Source organism: Vespa velutina, chromosome 22, assembly GCF_912470025.1.
Source record: "Vespa velutina chromosome 22, iVesVel2.1, whole genome shotgun sequence".
Taxonomy (NCBI): domain Eukaryota; kingdom Metazoa; phylum Arthropoda; class Insecta; order Hymenoptera; family Vespidae; genus Vespa; species Vespa velutina.
This window is the reverse complement of record NC_062209.1, coordinates 2,281,026-2,307,053: the sequence shown is the minus strand read 5'-3', so window position 1 is coordinate 2,307,053 and position 26,028 is coordinate 2,281,026. Positions and strand designations below refer to the sequence as shown.

Genomic DNA, 26,028 nt, shown 5'->3' with positions numbered 1-26,028 from the left:
TCGATCGAAAAGAAGCAAAAATCGGTTGCGTTCTTGTCGTTCTCGTTCTAATTCTCGTTCTAGTTCTTGTCTTCCTCGTCCTCGTCCTTGTATTCGAAGCCGTCGAATTGTCCGAAACATAAACGTTACTAAGATTAGAAATCACAAATGAAATCACAGACTTTCGTTGGTGGTTCGACAGAGAGTGAAGAAGAGAGGGGTGTTTTGGAGGTTGGCTTGGGATTGGATTGGATTAGAAGGGGTTGTGGATTGGGAGGTTTGGTTCACAGCTTGAGCTTGAGAAAGTGGTGAGAAGATAGGAGAATGAGGGCGAGGAGTAAGGAGAATGGACACAAGGGGTAGGTGAGTGAGTGAGTGGGGATGGGAATGAGGGGAATGAGAGGGAGTGGTTGAAGATGTGCCGCGCACTTTACGATATTAGAACGAAGACGTTATTCCTATTTGTCGTCATCGTAGTCGTAATCGTCGTCTTCGTCGTCGCAATAGGAGAGGCATCATCATCATCATCATCATCATCATCATCATCATTATCATCAATGAACGAAGTTCGACGCAAGCGATTCAAGATCAGGGGGAATATTAATCGAAATTTCCCCTAAGAAGGTTTCATTCCCATCCATTCTCCTTGATCATGTGGGCGAGCTCGATTATGAACTTGCCCTCCTTGTACTTTTGACTTGACTCAAAGGCATGCTCCTGAGAAAATTACAATGAAAATATTATTATATGATTACCTTATATTTATATATATATATATATATATGTACTATATGATACTAATGTTTTTCCATCTGACGAAACAGAGAAAGAGAAAGAGAGAGAAAGAGAGAGGGAGGGAGAGAGAGAGAGATCTCAGTGGGAGAGCTCTTTCTTTCTTTCTTTCTTCTTCTTCTTCTTTTTTTTTTTTTGTTATTCGTTTCTTTCTAACTCACGTATTTCCAGCCGAGAGTCGTCTTGCAGCACTCGCAGTAAATATCGGCGACCGCATGAAGGCCGGTTAAGAGTACGCGTTCCTCGGCAGGACCACAACCCACGTTTACCCTATGCATATAACAAAATTCATTTTTATACTTCTATCTTTATATTTTAATTTTACTTTTCATTTATTATTATATATCTACTATCTCGGCGTTCACATTTTGAAAGCTACGTGAATATTCATAAAAATCGTGGATTTTATAATGATCGGAAACGTTACTCTTATGATATAGATTGATCGATTTCATGAAACAAAAGTTATTACCCTAAATGTGGGAGAAAAATACTTATTGTATGGCACACTATATTTTTTTTTTTTTTTTTTTTTTTATACTTACACAGAATTGAAGAGATAGGCACGACCTTGACTGCCTTGGAAGGACTGCAACAAAAGTAAAAAACGATCTTTGAGTTATCTTGAAATTAATTTAAAAGTACAATGTAAGAGATAGAGAGAGAGAGAGAGAGAGAGAGAGAGGGGGGGGGAAAGAAAGAGCTACGTCAAAAAATATTAAAAAGTTTTTATGAAAAGTAATGTTTCAATAGAAATTCGATAATTACTTTTTCTTTTCTTTTTTTTTTGTTTTTCTTTTTTTTGTTTAACTTATTAATATTTTTTTGTAAACTTATTAAAATAATTAGTTTATCTTTCTTTCTCTCTCTCTCTCTCTCTCTCTCTCTCTCTCTCTCTCTCTCTCTCTCTCCGGGGAAATATTTTTTATTGTTTATTTTCTTTTCTGCATACTTCATAAATCTGAAGTTCGTATTAAAAAGGAACAACTTTAAACAGAAAAAAAAAAAAACAAAATAAAATAAAATAAAATAAAATAAAATGAAATGAAATAAAAGAACAAGATAAAGAAGAAATAAAGAAAAAAAAAAAAAAAGAACTTCTTTTATATTACCAAATATTTTATTTAACTGAGATAAAAATGTTAATTTCGTAGTTACAAAATTATTGAAAGAATGAATAAATAAAGCATAATAATAAATGTCAGCTATCAAAATAAAAAAACAAAACTCTCTCTCTCTCTCTCTCTCTCTCTCTCTCTCTCTCTCTCTCTCTCTCTCTCTCTCGCACTGATCTTATAACTATTATCAATTTAACGTCAAGATGTTTGAAGTTTTTTCTTTTTATTTTATTATTATTATTATTATATATTTTTTTGTTCTTTTTATATTCATTTTTCTTTACGCTCGAAGAAATCAAATCGAATTATATATTAATTACCGAGGTAAAGAAAATCCGTTACCTGATAGAGAGAGCTCACCTTAGAGATGAGTTCGTCGTGATTGGCGAGGTGAGCACGGCAGTGAATGCACGAGTAAGTGCGATGACAGGAGGGCAGATACGCTTGGAAAGTTTTGACCATGATGCCGTGTCCAAGCGAATAAAAAAATTCTTTGTTTCTGTAGCCCCCTGTATATTTTTACAACACACCTTCTCTCTCTCTCTCTCTCTCTCTCTCTCTCTCTCTCTCTCTCTCTCTTCTTTTTCTTCCTCTTCTTCTTTTTTCCTTCTTCTACAATTGTTTTTCCTTTTTATAATCTCGCCCTATCTCCCTTTTTTCTTCTTTCTCTTTATCTCTTTCTTTTGCTCGTTCTTTCCCCTCTCTCTCTCTCTCTCTCTCTTTCTCGTGATCTCTCTTGATTTCTCTCTCTTGATCTCTCTCTCTCTCTCTTGATTTCTCTCTCTCTCTCTCTCTCTCTCTCTCTCTCTTGATCTCTCTTCTACAACTCTTTCGAACGTGGCCTTTAAGATCTCTCGTTACTCCTCAACGATTATATCGGTTCCGATTTCTTGCAAATATGCGGGGTGGTGGTGCAATAGTGGCCCCGTTCACCGCCGCTTCGTACTCCGATCAGCTGTTGAGCTGGTTCAGACAGCGCCGGTTCGGGGACACCTGAGAAAAACAGAAAGAAAAAAGGAATGATGAAGAAAAATAATCGATAAATTAATATTCCAACATACATATATATATATATATATATATATATATATATTTAAAATGCATATAATTATATTCATATTATCATATATTATATATAAGAATCATGAAGAAGTGGCAATTTATATAATACAATGCATATAATTATATTTATATATTATTATATATTATATTATATTAAATTGTTAATCCTATACGTTAAATATAATAATCATGAAGAAATGGCAATTTGTTGTGTGTATATATATATATATATATATATATATATATATATATATATAATGCAATGCATATTACATATTATATTATATTAAATTGTAAGTATATATTATATTTTATTAAATTATTAATCCTGTACATTGAATAATAACAGTCATGAAGAAATGGCAATTTTTTGTGTCGTTATATGATACAATCATCCTGAAAAATAAGAAGAAGAAGAAGCAGCAATTTTGTTGCCGCAAAAAAAAAAAAAGGAAGAAAAATAAAAAGAAATAAAAGTAAATAATTACCGTCTGCTATTTAAATAGCTATTAAATATCACGAAATAAAATAATTTCATATGACAAAATAATATACTCGTCGTATATCAAAGATAACAGGTTATAGACATCACGCGAATTCTTTGAAAGTCTCAGAAATATTTACACGAAATATATATATATATATATACATATTAAAAAGAATAAAAAATGAACAAGAGGAAACCAAGTATATGATGGTGTCCATCGTGCGTTTGGTAGTGTCTCATACACGACATGCCATAAACAACATCAAGGGAAATGTTGGTATCCTGTATACATATACATATTACATATATACCGTAGCTCTTGTAGCGTGTCGGATGGCCTCCTCTGGGACAAAGAACGACAAGATCTTTTTATTTATGATGCACGTCCGCAAGAGGTTTCCTTCTTGAGGAACGCAGGAAGTTCTTTCGAAATATATATATATACATATACGTACACATTATATATATATATATATATATATATATATATATCGGTTTGTTAGGTTAGAAAGAGAAAGAAACAAAGAAACTGACGTGTCTTTACATGGTCGTATTTAACGGCTATATATACATATATTTATACCTGACAAAATATATACATATATATATATATATATATATATATATATATATATATATATATCTAAATCCATATGTATACATATATGTAGCTATGTATATACGTTGGCCGAATCAACAATGAATGACAATCAGGCGTAATCTCCTTTGTAAAGTTTTTATATAAATAAACACGTATGATGTATATATACTTACGTTATGAATGTAGATAATTAAGATGTATGAACGTATAAAAATGAATTTTTATTTGTCAATTTTTAAATGTTAAACTCTTCGATGAAAAAAGAAGCTTTTTTTCAGTTTTTGTAATACATATATATATATATATATATGTATGTGCATGTTTTAAATCTTAATTGTTAATTAACGTGTGAAATCTCATAAGATCGATTTAATGACGATTTAATTAACGTGAAAAAAAAAAGAACAATGAAAATGTACACACCTTCATGGTTCAATTCTCACGACTGACGACGAGCACGCCACCTCACCCCACTTATCCATAACCGTGTAATTTACTATTACTTCAAATTTCTTTCTAATTGGTTATTATCTATCAATAAGTACAAACACGATTGTTATCGATTAAGGTACAAAAAAAAAAAAAAACAAAAAAAAAAATCAAATGAACCATTTTCTCTATCTCTCTATCTTTCTTTAAACTTTCTTTTCAATTTTCTTAAATCGAAGGAAAACCTTTAGGATTCTTTACTCTTTGATTTTTCGTATTTGGCAGAAAAAGACGTAGAGGAGAAAAAAAAAAGGAGAAGGAAGAAAGATAAATGAAGAAGAAAAAAGTTTCTAGACAGAAGTAGAAAATTTGCGACAGTTAGGACTAGAGCATCTATTACGGTTGCACTTGATCGGACTATGCATCGTTATGCAGGTGCATTCTCGGCCTTTTTTTTATCTGTCAGTTTGTCTGTCTATCTGTCTTTCTCTTTCTCTTTCTTTCAGCAGGAACAAAGGAACCTTCTCTCTCTGTCTCTCTCTCTCTCTCTCTCTCTCTCTCTCTCTCTCTCTCTCTCTCTCTCTCTCTCTTTCTCCCTCTCAATCGTCGAAAGTGCATAATTCGTGTTCGTACGCGTTACAAATTGAGAAATGAAATTCTTATTCTTCGAGTTTCTAATGCGAAATTTCAAATGCACATATCGGAATAATAATAATACATTTTTGTTTCATAAATTATAAAAAAGTAGGTTTATAAAGCGATTATGATAAATTGAGTGATTAAAGAAGAAAATGATCGTTTAAATTTGGCGCCAAACGTACACCATATATCTTTCTAAAACCGCGAAATTACGAAAAGAAAAAAGTACAATGTGCCATTTTCTATTAAAATTTTCAAAAGGTACAAATAATAATAGATATTTCTTTTTCAAAAGCAAATCACGTGGATATACGTGAATTTTGAATCGACGAAATTACAAATGAACGTATCGAAATGAAATATGGTTAACGAGTAATAAATAATTTTCTTTTTCTTTTTTTTTTTTTTTTATTTTTTTTCTATCATAAAAATATCGTATCAGGTGTATCGAATTATGAAGAAAAAAAAAAAAAAAAAAAAAAAAAAAGAAATCGTTCGAATTTGACTCCAAGCGTCAGATTCATTTAAACGCGCGAAATTCAAAACAGAATAATAAACAATCTCTATAGAAATTTTCAAAAGAAAAATAATACACATACACACACACACGAGCGCGCACACATATGCATGTATACATATATTCAATGAAAAGAACACCGTTTTAAATTGAAACAAGGCGATCCGACTGAAAGAAAAGAAAGACAGAAAGCAAGAAAGAAAGAAAGCAAGCAAACGAACGAACGAACGAGTGCGAGCGAGATACAGGCAAAAGTTAGTGAACGTTCGTATCTCCTATGTCAACCTGTTTCATTCTTCATTTCTTTTTATCTTTGCAAAAGCGGCAACGATTCACCGTGACCTTGCTGCGATAACGGTGTCGTTCTCGAATACGTTGTAGGTACATCGAGACGAGCCTTTTAAACACGGAATTAAAGTGTACGTGTGTGCGTATACACATATATACACACACACACACACACATCATACATCAACACACATACATCAACATAATATACAGTGTATACATATATATGAAAGAGTGTAGCGAACTTGATTTTTCTGATAAATTGCTCGAGTAATATGATGTAACTGCGCGTTAAACGTCTTATTATTAAAAACAAAACAAAACAAAAAAAAAAAGAAAAAACAAAACAAAACAAAAAATACACGTGGATGCGTTCATATGTACGTATAAAACATTAAAGGAGCTACAATCTTCGTTTCTATTTTAAATTACATACTTTCTCCGCGATATTCGCATATCGATTTTACGAAAAGACGGAGAAAATTAAGAATAACGATTTAAAAAAAAAAGAAAAAAGAAAAAAGAGAAGAAAAGAAACAAAGAAAGAAAGTAATAAACAATATTGGGATGGGGGGAGGGGACGAAAGGTTGGCCTTATTTTCACTTTTCGAATCTATTCGAAAATACGTGTATGCGTAATATATATATATATATATTAGGTGGACCGGAAAGTAATGTCGTTTCTGCGCATGTCGATATTTGATTGTTAAAAATTGTTAAAAATTGTTAAAAATTTATTCGTTTGAATTTAATTTAAGAAAGCGACATTACTTTCCGGTCCACCTAATTATATATATATATATACAATATATATGTGCGTGCATGCGTGCGTGCGTGCGTGCGCTTGCGCTTGCGCGAGCGAGCGAGCATATATAAACAAATTATACGTATGTACGTATATATGTAGAATATTGCAGCTACTGCGACTGCCTACTGGTGATGGTGATGGCTGCCTGACAACAACACGACGACGCAGTACAATAACAACAACAACAAGAACAACAAGAACAACAAGAACAAGAACAACAACAACCAAAGATGACATCAACGCCGACGCCGACGCCGACGCCGACGACAACGCCAACGATGTCGAGGTAAAAAAAAAAAAAAAAAAGAACAGAGGGTACTCAAGAGCGAGTAATGAACCAAGAGCGATGCTACGATTTTCATTTAGCGAATACTAAACAACACACACACACACACACACGCATTAACATTCATACACACATATGGAAAGAGAGAGAGAGAGAGAGAGAGAGTGTAAAAGAGTAGAGGAAGAAAAAGAGAGAAATGGAGAGGATTTCTCCTCGACGAATTGATGCTGAATTGTAAGGGGAACTGACGAGTCTAAGTAAAAGAAGGTAAGAGGGACGAAGGGACGGAGGAACGAAGATGAGGTCGGGGGGAGGGCGAACTGAGAGAGGAAAGAGGAGGGCTTGGTTAGAGAAACAAAGCAGTCGAGTCAATACACTGTTCAAGGTCATTTCTAACCTCCATCCGTACCACCACCGTCGACGACGCATTCACGGAATCATCTCTCTACTCCTCCCACCCTCCTTTTCTCACTCTCACTCTCACTCTCACTCATACTCTCTCTCTCTCTCTCTCTCTCTCTCTCACTATCTTTTTTATCCTTTTTTTCTTTTCTTTTCTCTTCTCTTGATTTTTAATTTCTTTTTTTTTCTTTCTTTCCTTCTTTTTAATATTTTCCCCCCTTAATCAGACAGTCAAACAAACGCGATAAATTAATTAATGAGGATAGAACATCCTGCATGGCGCTTATAAAGGCAAACAATCGAATTATATATATATAGATATGTATATTTATAAAGGCGAGTATTATTATTGCAATAATAAACGTATTGCGCATCAGTTAAATCAGAATATGAGAGAGAGAGAGAGAGAGAGAGAGAGAGAGAGAGAGAGAGAGAATGAGAGAGAGATGTATAAAATATACATGGTTACGTGCAGGAGCACACAAATGTGTATATACTCTATAATCAATACATACTTAATAAGCAATTTGCATTTCGCGGGCGCATGCTGCATAAGATATACATACACATATATAATAAACATATCGGATGATAGCTAATGCATAACCATACTCGAAGTATATCTGCGTATCTCTTATATTTACTCGTGAATGTGCATACGTTCCTACGTATATACATATATGTATATATATATATATATATATGTGTGTATACACACGCGCACAAATTATATTTGTATATATATATTCGTATATTTATATATATAGAGAGTCTCGTTTGATTTTATTTTATATAATTCAAAGTACCGTCGATAAGGCAGGTATTATATGATAAAGTAGCAAACAAAAAATTGACAAAAAAAATAAAAGAAAAAAAAATGTATATAATATAATACATACATTTATACATGTATATATATATATATATAAGTAATATGAATTATTAATGAATTATTACGAATTAAAAATACGAAAATTTTCCTCGCAGAGAATTTATTATCTTATTTGTATATAAAACTATCGATCGCGTTACGAAAAAATGACAAATTTTTTTGTAACAAATAACAATATGTATTTTCCTCTACGAATGAAGAACTATATTTCTCATTGTTGATAACGTATTATCAAGGAAGGATTATGCAGGCAATTGTCGTATTTCTTGATAAATATCATCCTAGATAAAAATTGTGTCAATTGGAAAATATCGTGTTCCGATCGAAGCGTACATTTATTTCTACGATCGATACGATATGTGTACGTGTGTGTGTATATATATATATATATATATCTTATCAAACTTTTTTTTCATCCTTATATCTTGTGAAAAAAAAAAGATGTTGTTTCTCTCATACAATTTCCACAATGTAATTCATCGCGAGAAAAGGATAAAAAAAAATAAAAGGAAAATCCGAAGATTAGGAATATTCGAAAGAAAAAAATTTCGTTTTTCATTATAATCTAATCACAATTACATATACCCTCTCTCTCTCTCTCTCTCTCTCTCTCTCTCTCTTTCTCTCTCTCGATTAATCCGATGCTTATATCTTTTTATCCCTTGTCTAGATCGTAAAAAATATTTCTAGTCTTGTAATATTCTGGGGAAAAGAAAAAATAAAAAAAGGAAACAAACAAAAGAAAAAGGAAAAAGAACAGAATTAATCTATAAAGTATCGTAAGGAAAAAGTGTAATCAATTTTTGAAAATCGTCCAGAGACATGGCATGCCTCGCTTAGAACATGATTTCTTTGGCCTGGCCTTATTAACAATTTCAACATTATTTATTGGGCCAATCCAATGTGTACATGTATCTGCGTGTTTATATATATATATATATATATATACATATATATGAGGTTAAACACTTATCTTAAAGTAAACGTCGTTCCAAAAAAAAAAAAAAAAAAAAAAAAAGAAGAAGAAGAAGAAGAAGAAATAAATAAAATTGCGATATCTATGTCGCTTGACTTCTCTATTTAAAGAAACGCTTGAGCGCCGATATTGATCGATATACAAACCAATCGAAAATAACATCGTTTTATTTATTTCCCTCTCGACGAAACCTTTTTTTTTTTTTTTTAACTTTTTCCCTTTTTTTATTATTTTTATTCTTCTTCTTTTTTTTTTTTTTATTTTTTTTTTTTTATTCTTTTTATTTATTTTTCGACAAAGAAGAATCTTTTCAATTATCAATATCATCGATACGTGTATACTTATCGATTATGTATATATACTTATTTTTTTTATTTTTTTTACGTATATCAAAGAAAAACAGAGAACTTGAAAAAAGAAAAAAAAATTCTGAAAAGTCTTGAGAAAGAGTAAATTAATAATCATCGAAGATCATAATAACGGGACCCTCCACGTTCTTCGATAAATATATCGAATGATAAAAGTTCGACGACAAAAAAAAAAAAAAAAATTGAAAAAGAACAATTGACTTTTAATATCATTTAGTGACTTTTAAGAATTAAAAAAAACCTCGAATGATTTTCTTATTGGTCGGAATTAATTATTTAAAATTATATAATTAATTAAAATTGATTATAATAGAAGAAAGTAGAGGAGGATTGTAGAAGACGGACAAAAGTACAATTGAAAATTGAATAATTTCATACACAGAGAAACAAATAATAATCGTAGTCATAATCTTAGTCGTAGAGATGATCAATGAACTCGAATAAGTGCAAATTAAAACTAGATAAGGAAGAACATTCGCGAAAAGGGGAACGAACTAACGGAATAATACTAATGTTTCACAGTAATGATTATTGAAATTAATCGATTTCTCGGACTGAATTTAAATGTTACAAGTTACAGAAGCATGCCGGATCAACGATTAATCACTTACAAAGAATCTAACCTCAATATTACCTTCGGTCGCCATTTTAATTTTCTGACGAGTACGAACAACCTTTCGTTTGTGTTTTAATCGTCGGACTATTTATATTTATAATCCCGTTCGTTAATTAACTTTCTTTCCTTCTTTCTTTCTTTCACGTTTCTCTTTCCTTTTCTTTTTCATTTGCTTTAAGCCCTCGCATCGTTCTTTTCGAAGAGATATCCTCTATTATTTTTATCCTTTATCTTATCATTTCTCTCATTCGTAAAAAATTAATTCCACGCTTAAGAAACGTTTCTCGCTTTATGATCTATCTAACAAAATGGATTTATATATTAACTCCTTTAGCGCGTATATGTTAAAAAAACTTGGGAATAACGTGTGAATTATGATGAACTGATGAAAGTAGTCAAGTTCGCAAGAAGTCCATTTAGTCACGTACATATATAAGTTTATGGGATTCCTGGCATTTTCTAATGATATCATCGAATGAAGGAATTGGAGAACGTGTCGCGAATGGACGCGTCCTTCTTTTCTTTCCTTTCCTTTCATTTTGAACATTCCGATGTGAAGGAAAAAAAAAAAAATAAGGAAAAAGTTTCGACGTTTCTTCGAGTAATTCTTTTTCTATTCCTTTTTTTTTTTCTTTTTCTTTACTCCGTCAGATCCATCGATGTTAGTAAGAGATTCGATGAAAATTGAAAGAAAATACAAAGGAGTCTTAAGCGTTTAAAGATCGTAATATAATAATATTTATTCAACTTGCTCTTACCCCTCCCACCATTTATTGAATGATAGAGCAATGTTCAATTTAACAAAAAATACTAGTTACGTTTATTCAGATGTTGAATATTAAAATGAGTGTTACGATACACAAATAACAAAAAAAAAAAAAAAAATAGAAAACCATTCCGTAGAGTAGTATCATGTATTTAGATTTAAAATGCTATTTTCTTTTCTTCTTCTTTTTTTTTTTCCTATCGAGCTTGAACTTGGACATTTTATATATATATATATATATATATATATATATATATATATATATATATATAATATTTCGCTATCGAGATTAATTTTTTTTAATTTAATTTTTTTCGATTAAAATTTTTAACTTATATACTTAGTTATTGTTTATATTATACCGAGAATGATATTAATATCGATGTATTGAGAAAGAAAGAAAAAGAAAGGATAGACAGGAAGAAAGAAAGAGAGAGAGAGAGAGAGAGAGAGAGAGAAAGAGAGAATTACTTATCGAATATAAACAGAGTACGTCATTAATTATTCTCAATCGCATGCTATTTTCATAATTTTGCTTTGCTTGATATGATCCCACAGTGAAAAAAAAAGAAACCTATATATCTAAATTTAAACAATAGAACAATGGCGGATGTGATCGCGAAATTACTTTCGCGAAACGTCGAGTACGCGTATCGAATGCGAAATAGAAAGAGAGAGAGAGAGAGAGAGAGAGAGAGAGAGAGAGAGAGAGAACGAGATAAAACTGACGCGACGAATCTCACACACGTCATTGTACTCTCCCATAAATGTATTGAGCGAGTCTCTCTCTCTCTCTCTTTCTATCTCTCTCTCTCTCTCTTTATTTTTTTCTCACGGATGTAATTTCGAATATCCAGGAGGGTCAAAGTTGTTATCAATTTAACGATCGTATCATTGTTTAATTTCGATCGATCTATCTATCGATCTATTTACAACGATCTATTTATATCGATCTATTTATCGATTCTCCAATTTTTCTCCATTTTCTTCCATCCTTTTCCTTTTTCATATAATTTACATAACACGTGATATCCTACCGGATCGACTCTCGTATTACTAAGAATAAGATTTTTTGTTTAAGAATAAGATTTAAAATGTATATATATATATATATATATATATTTTTTTTTTTTGTTATCTTCTTTCTTCTTTTTTTCGACAAAAGAAAAAAAGAAAAACTATCGTCAGCATGGTCATTCTAACGTTTCAAACGTATGTGAATGTTACGTTTCACTTCACTAACCACATCGTTATTATTACTATTATTATTACTATTATTATTATTATTATTATTATTATTATAAGAAAATAGAGAAAGAGAGAGAGAAAGAGAGAAAGAGAGAGAGAGAGAGAGAGAGAGAGATCATATAACTGTATTATTATTACATAGAATAAAACATATATCCTTTTAAAAACACATGTTATCTTTTAAAATTTCTGGTTTCTAACTATTTTCTACCATCTCTCTTCCTCCCCGATACTCCATATTACTCCACCTATTCTTTAAATAAATAATAATCTTGAATTGAAATTAATTAATTAACTTATCTGTCCTTATAACGTCTCAATAATTACAACACCAGCATGTAATATAAATAGAAATATACATATTCGTGTATTTCTCTCTTCTCTCTCTCTCTCTCTTTAGATACACACACACACACACACACATGCATGCACACACGTATGCACACACACACGCACACATATATATATATGTATATATATCAGACAAATTACAAGTTTTATTACAAAATTTTAATGATTCCCTTTACGAAATACTTCTAATTTAATTGCGTTACCGATCATATAGAGAGACCGTACATAATTACAATCGGACTTATTATGCAATCTTTTTCTCTCCTCCTTCATCTTTTTCTCATTTAATCGTAGGAAAAAAAAAAAAAAAAAAAAAAAAGAAAAAAAGAGAGAAGAGAAAAAGAAAAAACAACTTCGTTCCAACGGAAAATCGTACGAAATATTTATTACTTAAAATGATTCGATACAATAATATAATATAATGTATCCTGACAGAGAGTTCAGACGGGCATTCATTGGGTACCTGTATCCACGTTTTAAGTGCACACTTATATTATATGGAAATATAAATATATAAAATAGAAGGTTCATTCGATCGTTACCATATACAGTGATGAACGATTTTCTTTAACTCTTATTTTTTTTGTTTTCTTTTCTTTATAAATATATATATATATATATACATATATAAAGAGTAAGAGAAAAAGAGAGAGAAAATACGTAACGATAGTGTTACGCATTAAACTTGCCCCACCCTTATATCACTACCTACGTATTAACACAGATTTCTATTGCGATCAACGTGAATATAATACACACATACACACACACAGAGAAAGAGAGAGAGAGAGAGAGAGAGAAGCAAGCGCGTGTTTGCTATCTCGTACACGTTTCTCTCTCAGATGTTCTTGCAACTCTTCAACGATGCACGTAAATAAATTTATGTCTCTTTGTTCCTCTCTCACTGCGTGTATGCATTTATATATAAGTGCGCTTTGGTAAGAGCACCTGTTCCATTATTACGACTCGATGTTTACAAGATAGAGAAACCAATGGAAATGCGTTCCATCTTGCAACGATATATATATATATATATATATATATATATATATATATATATACACACATACATGGGATACGAATTAATCTCAAAATCAGTTTTCTATTTGTCCCATATATCTATCTCCTTTCTCTCATTCACTTCGTTTAATTATTTCTTTTCCTTCCTTTTGTTTTTTTTTTCCTTTGCTTGTTTCTTTCTTTTTTTTTTTCGTTTTTTTTTGTTTGTGCCTCAGCATCGACCGTTCACATTGGCAATGCGCCCTAGAAAAAAAGAATGCGATCTCGTTGTTGCGAAGGTCATTCAAGAACGACGAACCGACAAAAGCACAAACCCCCCACACGATTGCCAAGTTTTCCGTCATAGTAGCACATCTAATATCTCAATGCATACTCGAGTATATCTTTTCTTGAGGAAATGAATTTTTTGAAATAGAGAGAGGGGCTTATAAATCATTGTCGGATCAATTTTGGGCTTAGATGATTTTTCGATATATATAAAAAAAAAAAAAAAAAAAAAAAAAGACATTCCGCAAACCCGCAATAAACATTAAACTTTCATTAATTAAAGCGTATAAATTTTCAGGAGGGGGGTTGGCGTGAGGGGTGAGCGGGGAAAGAAGAAGGAAAAACTAAAGACCGAAGGGATGGTCATAAGAGCTTAATGAGAAATGACTTAAAAAAAAAAAAAAAAAAAAAAAAAAAATCCGTTCGATCGTTAGTCTATATTGATAAATTATCAAACAGTGTCTTACAAATTATATTTTATTTTATTTAATATATTATCTATTTGATATTATGCATTCGTCGAGGCTCCTATGGGATATTATATTTAGAATGTTGATCTATTGCATAATATAGGTCATAGTTTATGACCTAATCATATTTTAAAATGAAATCATTTTTCCCGTACCACATTATCCATTCACGAAAAGAAAAAGAGTAAAAATCATATTTCGTAACTGAAGGATTTTAAACCTGTCGTTGTCGATGTATTACGTATATATATATATATATATATATATATATGCATGCATGCATCCATACATGTATGTACGTATGTGTGTATGTATGTATGTCTCTCTCAAATTGCATGTCGAAAATAATACCGATGTATAGGATGCATTTTGTTCTATGTATGTATGCACCAGTCATACGCCATATCGATTTTCATAAACGAGTTAAACTTATCTCTCACTCTCTCTCTCTCTCTCTCTCTTTCTACACGAAAGACGACGAAGACGATGAATACGCTTAGAATATGTATATTTCCGTTTGCGTGTTATACGAGAATCGATTTATTGCAAAAGGAATTAGAGAAGATGGACGGCGGATATACATTAGACGGACGGATCGATCGTTTCATTTATTTCCGCGATTTGTCCAAGCAAAGAGAGAGAGAGAGAGAAAGAAAGAAAAAAAGAAAGAGAGAGAGAGAGAGAGATACAGAGAAGAATCAAGAGAAAACAAATTTATATACATACATATACCTATACATATATATATATATATTTTATATACATCGTATTGATCAATAAGTAACGTAGTAATATACAATTGAAAAAATCGGTCTTGTTTATTTAGATAAATGTAATATCGAAAAGTATTTCTTTAAATAAAATATTTTCTGTAGAAAAGAGAAAAAGAGAGAGAGAGAGAAAGAGAGGATATTATTTAGATATAAAATAATTGAATGTTAAAAAATAGAAAGAAAAAAGAAAAGAGAACTATATAGTATTATTTATTATACTATATAAGATAATAAAGATTTTCAATATAAAAGAAAATACCTTATAGTTTCATTTTTAACAAATAAATAAAAAGAATATATATATATATATATATATATATATATATAAAGGAAAGTGTTATGTATTTAAATAAAAATTATTAAAAATATCAACATTACTTATTGGACAATTCAATGCATATATGTATACATATATGTATATTTATGTACAGAGTGGCGTAATAGAGAGAAGGCCATTAAAAAAGGTATATTACATTTGATATACACCGATAACATAATCGCCAATGCTTGTACGATGCAAAAACAATGAAAAAATGTTAATGTTAATGTTCTTCCGCTTATCATTTATACGATATTAATAATAATAATTATTATTATAATTGATATTATTATTATTATTATTATTATTATTATTATTATTATTAAAGAGGAAGGAAAATCATTTTGCATTTTTAGCTATAATCGATGGAATAACACGAAAAAAGAATCGCGCTGGAGATTGCGTAAAAGCTATTGCCCTCGTTGAGGCGCCATAATGACCTCGAAAAGAGTGATGCAAAAAAAAAAAAAAAAAAAAAAAAAATAATGAAAAAAAAAAGAAGAAAAACAAAAGAAAAAAAAGGAAAGAAAAAAGTAAACAGTCAAATTTAGAATGTTTTCACTTACGTGTTTTATATTTTCTTGATAAACGATAAGATATATCGGCAAATTTAATCTCTAAGTTTGGTCGGAAATTCGAATGTGTATTCTTATTTTATCTCATTTGTTTATTTATTTTTTCTTTATCTTTTCTTCTTTTTCTTTTATTTATTTTTTTTTTCTTTTTTTTTTTTTTTTTTTTTTTGTTTAATTTTCCCACGTCTTCAGACCGATCGGGCATATTTGCTGAAAATAAATTAATGTAAATATTATCGAAATATTATTGTACACGTCGTGCGCGTTATTTCTGATTTCCTTGTTTCTTTTTTAATGAACACGTGTGTTCACTGCACGCGACAAAAAAGAAGAAAAAAAAAAGAAATCGACTTTTTTTTTTTTTTTATTATTATTTTAAGAGAATATTATAAAAATAACTATCGTCGTCAACCGCGAATATTTCGATCCCCTATTTTTCCTCCAAATGCTTATTTCGGGTTCTTCACGCTCTATTTCTTGCAAACATATATATACATACATACATACACACATACACACATATATATATATACACACATACACATGGCAAGTATATATATATATATATGTATATGATTTTGATCGAAGAGAACTGACCTCATCTAAAAGTTCAGCGGAGAACCTCTAACATACATTAGAATTTGACGAAATGTAAATATTATTCGTAATCTATCCTTATCGAATAATTATGACATTGCATTGATGTAAGTAGAAAGTATTACTGTTACTTATTCTTCGATTACTTCGTAGTACACACACACACAAACACATAAACACACACACTTTAAACAAAATCGTTATGTGCAAGGTGACGGTGAAACTCTACTATGCATCATACAACATGTATAGGTTAGGTTAAATGATGAATCGACATGTAAGTACATTTCATAAATAAATACATACAAAATATATATAGATACATACGTCCATAGACATATGTATGTATATTATGTAAATACATATATATATATATATATATATATATATATATATATTCATCTTTCGTGTTAAGCTAAAAGGAATAGTATAATCTACTGTACTTAGAAATCTAATATTAGTATACCTATCCATCGATAACGTGGTTTGTATTACGAATGTGGCATTCACTTTGTATACTTTAGCTAAGAGGAAGAGATATATATATATATATATATACATAAATAAATTAATCTCGTTTATATATATATATATATATACATCGATTTTACGAGAACGAAACTCGTTTATAACCTACATTATAAGTTGATGAAATAATAAAGAATTAAATAAATAAATGAAAAAAAGGAAAGAAGGAAAGAGTGAGAGAGACAGAGAGACAGAGAGAGAGAGAGAGAGAGGGAGAGAGAGAGAGAGACAAACCATCAAATCGTATAAATTTCTGCAAGGAAACCGTCTAATTGCGTTTCTCTCGGTTCGTGAAAGTGCGCTCGCACACGCGCGCAAACCACACACACACACATACACATACACACAGAGAGAGAGAGAGAGAGAGAGAGAGAGAGAGAGAAAGAGTACGCACAAACTATCTCTCCCCGCCACGAGTCTGGCGTCATGCGCGGCGTCTCTTTATCCTGCTCTTTGTGGCCGACCGTGTCGAACAAAGGCGGCCACGAACTGTCTAGCAGTGACGTCACGTCTTATCCCCCTACTCCTCAATCCTCCCTCCCCCCCCTTAAAAGGAACTCTGAGTCGTTGAGGGGCGACGCGTGCAAGCCGTAGCGTGCTAGAGCCTAGAAGAAGTGCGCGCGCGCAGTAGCAACACAGGGTAAGACTAGGTAAGTGTGAGAGTGAGAAAGAGAGAGAGAGAGGGGGGGGGAGTGTGCGCTCTGTGCAAGAAGATGTATAGGAGTAACGGAGGAGAAGAAGGTGGAGGTGGAGAAAAAGAGGAGGAGGAGGAGGAGGAAGCTCAGCGACTCTGCGGAGAATCTCGCAGAGAGACAGCTGACAGTCCAATCAGCTGTAAACCCCCTATTCGTCCAACAGGTCGATGCGACCCGCCAATTCTAATCGATTCTACTAAAATATAATCGGATGGTGTGTATATGTCGAACGTGTATATATACACACATATACGATTGTATATATATTCATATATATAGTGATATATGGGTACACACACTTATATGTATATATATATATATACATAGTATGTGTGTGTATATGTGTAATGCATATATCTGGCGAGTAGCAAAAAAGTATAAATCATGATTAATGTGTTGCTGCAAGTGAAGCACTTACAATATTAATATTAAATATTTAAAGTGTAATGTAAGATTTTAGATAGTGATAACATCTACATATGTTACGTCCTTTTTAGAGAAACTTATAAAATAAATAAATAAGTAAATGTATAAATAAATAATATGTATATATATATATATATATGAAGATAACAATGTAATATACATTAACACAAGATTTATCAGATATATATATATATATATATATATTGGATATATATTGCATATGTATGTATATTGATATATTCTTGACATATTAATTAGAAATATAATATGCAATATATACATCTGTAATCATTATAATGATATTAGTAAGAGTACTATCCGCCATATTTTCCCAAGTTACATATGTAATATAATAATAGTAATTACGTATCCGTCCTTGCTTATACTCACAACAAACAACGAAATTTTATCATATGACGATAATGTTTATTTGTTTATAATAAACATGCGATAAGTTAATAATATCTATTTAGAAGCATATGACAAAAAACTTACTTGTTATCAATGGCAACTTTCTCGTTGCTAGGGTATTAATTTATATTTATATTCATATGTTAATTATGAAAAATGAAAGTGATTCGTATTAAAGAATAGATGGTTTATTTGTGTGTGTGCATGTGGGATTATTATTATAAAATGATATAACAAATTAACTGAGAATCTTCTAACTTGCAACAGAGCATTTTTCGTAGATCTTATTATTTGAAGATAATAATGAAGACGAAAATATTATTATCATTGGATTAGTCAGATACAAATATTATTGAGACATACTGATATCTTTTTTACTGAAAAATATAATCAAAAATATATGAGATACACAGAAGAGGCAATTCAGCTACCTAAAAAACAAACTTCGCCATTATATATATTATTATATTATTATTATATTATCAATGTCAATGGAGAAAAAAAAGAAAAGAAAAAAAAAATGACGCAGAGGATTGTGCGACGAGATATTCGAAACTGCGTATTAATATCGTATAATATTTTATAAACAAATCATTATAATCTACACATAGAAATATTTAAAATGAATTCTCCACTTTAATATTGATTTAATTCAAATATGACGTTTCGTAATCCTACGATATATTTGATTTAATATAAATACATAAAAAAGAAAGAAAGAAAGAAAAAAAAAAAAAAAAATAATAAATATAATGCTATATAGCATATGTGTACTATATATATTACTCGTCATCACACACACACATACTTGGGACATATACACATATATACAAAAATAAATGGAATACATTTCGAACAATAAAAGAAACCTATCCAAGCAAAAAAAGATTATCTTAAACACATACGTCCTATTCGAAATTGCAGCTTTCTTCTTCTTTTTCTAATTGTTTGATATTTCCCATAACCACAATTTAAAAAATATTTTTCCAAGCTCTTGTTATTTTCGAACACCGTGTATACACACACACATACCATATAAATATATATATATATATATATATATATATATATATATATGCATGCATGCATGAATACATGTGTGGTATACGCGGGTGCGTTCCATGGAAAAGGAAAGTCGAAAGTAAAAAAGACTAGTTTAAACGATGTTTTCAACGATAAATTTCTCGTTTCGAGTTTTCTGCAAGGCACCACGAAGAGAAGAGGAGAAGAAGAAGAAGAAAAAGAAGGAGGAGGAGGAGGAGGAGGAGGAGGAGGAGGAGGAGGAGAAGAGTGTTCGAAGCACGCGTTCTTTCTCACACCGCGAACGGTGTGCAACTTTAAATAAATACACATACACACACATACGCATGTACACATATATATATATATCTGGGCAAAGAGTGGAACGAGCGCAGCGCTTACACGGCTTTGAGTTTAGTTAATTCGGGTCATCGTCCTTCAACCACTCTCCTCGTCGTACCCGTTTCATTTTCTTTCTGATCCCTCTCTTCCACCATAGTCTCTACTCCTCTCGTCGTTACCATCCCCCACTTCCCTCCTGCCCCACCCACCAATTCTCTCATTCTCCTTTGGTAGAAACGAAACGAGACGCGGCTACGCGTGACCTGGCCCTCCCCCTCCCCCCACCAACCCACTATGTATATCAATATATTTTCTTTTTTTTTCTCTCTCTCTCTCTTTCTTTACTTTTCCTTTTTTTTTTTTTTTTTTTTTTTGGTCGATGCAGACGTGGTTTACCCAATCGTTGATATTTTCTTTGTAAACGTAAGAATTTTTGCTGTTGTTAATATTAATCTTTTTTTTTTTCTTTCTTTTTTCATTTTTCATTTATATTATCGATCAAAAAAAAAAAAAAAAAAAAAAAAAAAAAAAAATGGAAAAACAAATCGAACGTCGAGACATTTGTAAATTTACAAAAGACTTTCTCGAAGGATCTTGAAGAAGGAGGGAAGCGAGATAGAAATCAAAACGATAAAGGAATGAAAAGAAAAGAAAGAAAAAGAAAAATAATAAAAGTCAAAATCAAAATATGAATTGACGAAGAATGATTATAATCGTGAAAACACACGCGCCTTCTTTTTTCTTCCTACATATTACGAAAACATATCATTCACGCACACATACACACACACACATACACAGAGATAGAGATAGAGAGAGAAAGAGAGAGAGAGAGAGAGAGAGAGAGAGAGAGAGAGAGAGAGAGAGAGAGAGAGAGATAGAAACAACTGATAACAGCGCTCCCTGATGTTTTTACGACGCGCCGTTTCGAATCAGCTGTGGCGTGTGTACAAAACAATAATACGCGGGGCGTTGGATTTTATCATCATTCATCGTATGACATTGCCAACGTAAAATTCATGATATTCGTAGAAAGCTTACGGTTAATTGTTCTCATAAAAATTTACATATATTATAATAACAATAATAGAAAATTGCAATTTACAGAAAGAGAGAGAGAGAGAGAGAGAGAGAGACGAAGAAGAAAGGAAAAAAAAAGACAAAGAAAAAAAAAACTGCTCTCTTTCTTCTTCATCTTTGGCGAAAATAATATCGAATGGAACGACATTGTACCTTTCACGTTTTCCCTTTTCTCTTCTTTTTTTTTTTTTTTTTTTTCTTTATCTCGGACCTTCCCCATTCGACGCCATCTTTCATCCATACGAAGAGACAATACGTTCGTACGACACAATAACGATCTCGTTCGAATATAAAGTTCGATTAAATTCGAAGAGAAATATTTTTATCAAAATGGAAGTTTTAATGCACTTTACGATTTCCTCGATATATATATATATATATATATATATATATGTATGTGTAAATTTTTGATAATCGTGATATATCCGAGGAATGATTTTCGAGCGTCGTCGTTGTCGTAGTCGTCGAGTTGTATCAAAACGAGTCCTTTCTTCCACCCGGTCAAGTATCTCCTCGAGCGTTAAGATCGAAAGGCGTAGCAAGAAGAGAGAGAAAGAGAGAGAGAGAGAGAGAGAGAGAGAGAGGGAGAGAGAGAGAGAGAGAGCATTGCACTTCCGTGGGGATCGTAGCGCACGCTCGTGAAGGATCAACATGAAACGAAAGAGAGAGAAAGAGAAAATAAGAACTATTCGTTCTTCCTATCTTTTTCTATTTCTTTTCTAATTTTCTTTATCTCTATCTATCTATCTCTTTCTCCCTCTCTCTCTCTATCATATAATTCATATATATTTTGAAGCAAAAGACGCACGTGTGCGGACGTGACACTCGAGTTTGGTTAGATGGCAGATTGCGTTGGTTCGTGATGTATATATATATATATATATATATATATATATATATATATGCTTCTATATATATATATATATGTGGGAGAAGAAGCATGCACGCACGTATACGCACGTACACATACAAAAACACAACAGAGACGCGGGCGCCGAGAGAGTATGTAGATTGTGGCAAGAGGCACTTAAAGAATATAACAGAGGATAGACAGAGATAGATAGAAAAGAAGAAAAGAAAAAGAGAAAGAGAGAGAGAGAGAGAGAGAGAGAGAAAGAGAGAGAAAGAGGAGGAATAGAGATAGGTAGATCGTAATATAAGAACGAGTAATAATATCGTTTCGGAGATTATTTTTTCTATATTTTTCTTTTCTTTTTATTCTTAATATAAAAAAAAGAAAAAGAGAGGAAAAAAATTCTCCCCTCTCCCTCACATATAAGAATAAACGCGAGCGCGAGATGATAACGGTAAAACGAGTTGCAAAGGGTGGCGACGGCCCTGGACGTGAGTCTTCTCTCTCTCTCTCTCTCTCTCTCTCTCTCTCTCTCTCTCTCTTTCACTCTTCTCTCTCTCACTCACTCTCGCTAGTCTCGGGCAGCTGACGGTGGCCGCGAGCGTCAGCTGAGAGCGTACACAAAGGCTATGTACCGCGCACACAATTCGATGCGCGCATAGAAAAGCATATATATATATATATATATATATATAGAAAGAGAAAGAGAATAAGTCAACGATGAAAACATTTGGTCATTTTTAAGACGAAGAAAACTTATGAGTACGAACGATCATATTAAATGAAATTTATGTGTATATATATATATATATACATATATTTGTCGTCCTTTCTGAAGCTTCCTAAAAGAAACATGGAGGAGAGAGAGAGAGAGAAAGAGAGAGAGAAGCTAAAAAAAAGGAAAGCAAAAGGTATTGCGTAGTTGGAGAGAGAGACATAATGCACGTATGTACGTACGGGGCTGTTATAATCGCGCTTCGTGGACGCTCTCTGCTACATGAGCGTCTAAACCGATTCATTTGTAGAACTGATCGACACTACCATAACAGCAGCAGCAGCAGAAGCAGCAGCAGTAGTAGTAGTAGTAGTAGTAGTAGTTGTACTTCGACTAAGTTATGACGTCTCCAATATATATATTATATCGTATACGATGGGATTCATCAATATATATGTATATATACATATATATATAAATATATATATATATATAAATTTTTTTTTCATCTAAAGAAGTTCATAACCAAAGAGAAAGAAACAGACAGATAGACAGACAGACAGACTGACAGACACAGAGAGAGAGAGGGAGAGAGAGAGAGAGAGAGAGAGAGAACGATACATAGAAACAATCGAAAGAATAGTTATACTTTTTATTTTATTGTTATTGTTGTTGTCATAGTCGTCGTTGTCGTCGTCATAGTCGTAATCTTAGTCATAATCGACTCGTCGTCGTTGTTATTTCTTTCTCTGTCTCTGTCTCTCTCTCTCGCCCCGCTTTCCTATCTTTGTTTTCCCTTCGTAAACGATATCCTTCTTTTTTTTCCTCTCTCTATTTTCCCCGAGGAACATTACGCACCTCCATATGCATCCGTGGCCGCGACAGCGACGAGCAACGAAGCGCGTGTCCTCGTTCCTTCTCGTTCGTTCGTTCGTTAGTTAGCTCCTCTTCTTCTTCTTCTTCTTCTTCTTCTTCTTCTTCTTCTTCTTCTTCTTCCTCTTCCTCCTCCTTTTCTTCCTCTTCTTTCTATTCTTCTTTTTCTTTTTCTTACTCCTTCTCCTACCTCTCTTCTTCACTTGCTTGTTATTCTTATTATTTTTCTCTTATTTCGTCAGAATAATTCTCAGTAAGAGATTTATTTATTTATTTGTTTGTTTGTTTATTTATTTATTTATTTATTTATTTATCTATTTATCGTTGGTTAACGTTGCGTTCGCGCGTTTCTCTTGATTTTATTCTTTTGTGGGTGGCACGCTATTTCGTTTTAACGCAATGCCACGAATAACAACGTCGACGAAAACAAGAACGGCTCGTCCTGATCATCACTAAACGCGAAAAACGGTCGCGTCCACCGTAGTAGCGTAGTAGCACCTTTACTCCGCTGCTGATCGACTCGGCGTCGCGTTCGATTTATTTCGGTTCGTCCGCAGGCGGCGGGACAGCGCACGACAACGCGACGACAGTGTGGTGGTGGTGATAGTAGTGGTGGTGGTGGTGGTGGTGGTGGTGGTAATGGTAGGTGGTGGTGGTGATGATGGTATAAGAGAGAAATATCTCTTAAACGCGCATGCGCCATGTTAAAGCCCGTATACAATTTCCGGACATTGCCGTTAGTTTGTATCGTGGCGCTGCCGTCTCTTCTTAATTCAATTCATGTTTTCCTTTTTTCTCACCAGACTGCGCTTTCCTTTTCTTCCCATTTCTTCTACGTTCTTCTCTATCTCTCTATCTCTTTCTCTTCTTTCTATCCAGCTGTTTTTTCTTCTTCTTCGTATAACCTTTCATCCATCCATCCATATCTTTTCTCTTTCTCTCTTCGTTTCTTTTGTCTTGCTCGTGTTCGGACAATATTTTTCTTTATTTCCCTCCCCCTCCCCCTCCCTCGCGCCGTTATGCGTTTTCTCTTTCCCCTTTGGCCCCGTTTGCAATGCACTCCGTAATTTTCTTTCTTTCTTTATCTCTTTTTTTCTTCTCTCTCTCTCTCTCTCTCTCTCTCTCTCTTTCAAAGAATTCCCTTCTTCAATCTGTTTTTATAAAAATTTTCGCATGATCGTTCGTGTATGAATTACTATTAATTCTTTTCTTTTTTTTTGTTTTTTCTTTTTTGTTCTCTTCTTCTCTTCTTTCCTTCGTACAATTTTTTCGATGATCAATTTTCTAATGCGAGTTCCTCGTAGATAAAGTTTTTACTTATACTCCGGATCTTATCTTAAGATCGGATAAACTGGTATTATTTCTTTTCTATTGTATCGTATGCGGTATCAAGAATTGTCGTCATAATCGTTCCGTTATTTTATTATCATCGGTTCGAATGAAACGTCGTAACTTTTTTTTCCTTTCTCCTTTACGTTTTCTTTCGTTAATATACTTGATACGCGCGCAGCAATATGTATGCATGTACAGTTTTGATAGTATGCTCTTTGTTTTATCTCTCGATCCTCGACGACGAGTACGTTCAAAATTAGAGATATATTCCCGCTCAAGCGAAAATTATTAAGGATGAACTTAACCGATGTATCTCTTGAAAAATCGCGTTAATGATTTTGTAGAGAAAAGAAGGAAAAAACGGGGAAGAAGAAAAAAAAAGCAAAAAAAAAAAAAAAAAAAAAAAAAAAAAAAAAAAAAAAATCAAAAAAGAAAGGAAAAAAAAAATATATAACCAGAAATAATAATCTGCGTATAAGCTAAGCCCAATTCGCAAAGTAAATCCGTAAAATCCTTAAACGATTGAAATGAGATAAACTCGCGAACGTACCGTGGAGTATAATAAAATATTTGTAATTTTCCAAGAGATGAAATCTTATCATCGTTATTTGCTTTAATAAGAACGTTTTTCAAAGGATCTACCTACTACCTATACCTACTACCTCTACTACCAACTACACTCTACTACTCTAATAATAATTAATCCGTTCTATTCATGAAAACGCGTATCGGTTTACGATACTCTCTCTCTCTCTCTCTTTCCTCAATGAGGCACGTTCGTTCTGGAAAAGAAGCATGCGTGAATGTTAAAACTACATAGGAAAGCTACCTTTATTCGTACTTTTTCTTCGCATATTTTTTTTGTGGTTTTTTTTCTTTTTTTTTCTTTTTTTTTTTTTTTTGCGCAATTCTATTACATATTACAATTCTTTTGACAAGTCTAAAATCACATTCTATTACAAAATCCTGCTAAGCTGGGTATTTTGCGAAAACTTCTTTTTAGACGCACTTCGCGTATATTGTATTACCAAATAGAAGGAAAAAAAAAAATTATGTGTATATATATATATATATATATACATATACATACATACATACATACATAGT

At 32.2% G+C, this 26,028-nt stretch overlaps 1 protein-coding gene and 1 long non-coding RNA gene across 3 annotated transcripts in view; both read right to left on the bottom strand.

Moving 5' to 3' along the window:
* LOC124956541 (protein yippee-like 1) overlaps nucleotides 1–2,548 on the bottom strand; it is a 3,673-nt gene extending 1,125 nt beyond the window's left edge. Inside the window, exons 1-4 of one of the 2 annotated variants that reach the window (XM_047512496.1) lie at nucleotides 2,232–2,548; nucleotides 1,317–1,360; nucleotides 933–1,041; nucleotides 1–696 (exon numbers count right to left, since the gene is read on the bottom strand). The exon at nucleotides 1–696 is cut by the window's left edge and continues 1,125 nt beyond it. In XM_047512496.1, the coding sequence (XP_047368452.1) occupies nucleotides 607–696; nucleotides 933–1,041; nucleotides 1,317–1,360; nucleotides 2,232–2,351 (363 nt within the window). In that variant the 5' untranslated portion in view covers nucleotides 2,352–2,548 and the 3' untranslated portion in view covers nucleotides 1–606. The remainder of the gene's footprint in view (nucleotides 697–932; nucleotides 1,042–1,316; nucleotides 1,361–2,231) is intronic. The other variant, XM_047512497.1, reaches the window with a different exon arrangement.
* Nucleotides 2,549–2,675: 127 nt separating this feature from the next.
* Nucleotides 2,676–24,497, bottom strand: LOC124956529. Its single transcript, XR_007103283.1, has 2 exons — nucleotides 23,575–24,497; nucleotides 2,676–2,882 (listed from the first exon to the last, which is right to left on the bottom strand). It is a non-coding gene; the product is annotated as an uncharacterized LOC124956529 (long non-coding RNA).
* Nucleotides 24,498–26,028: the final 1,531 nt, after the last annotated feature.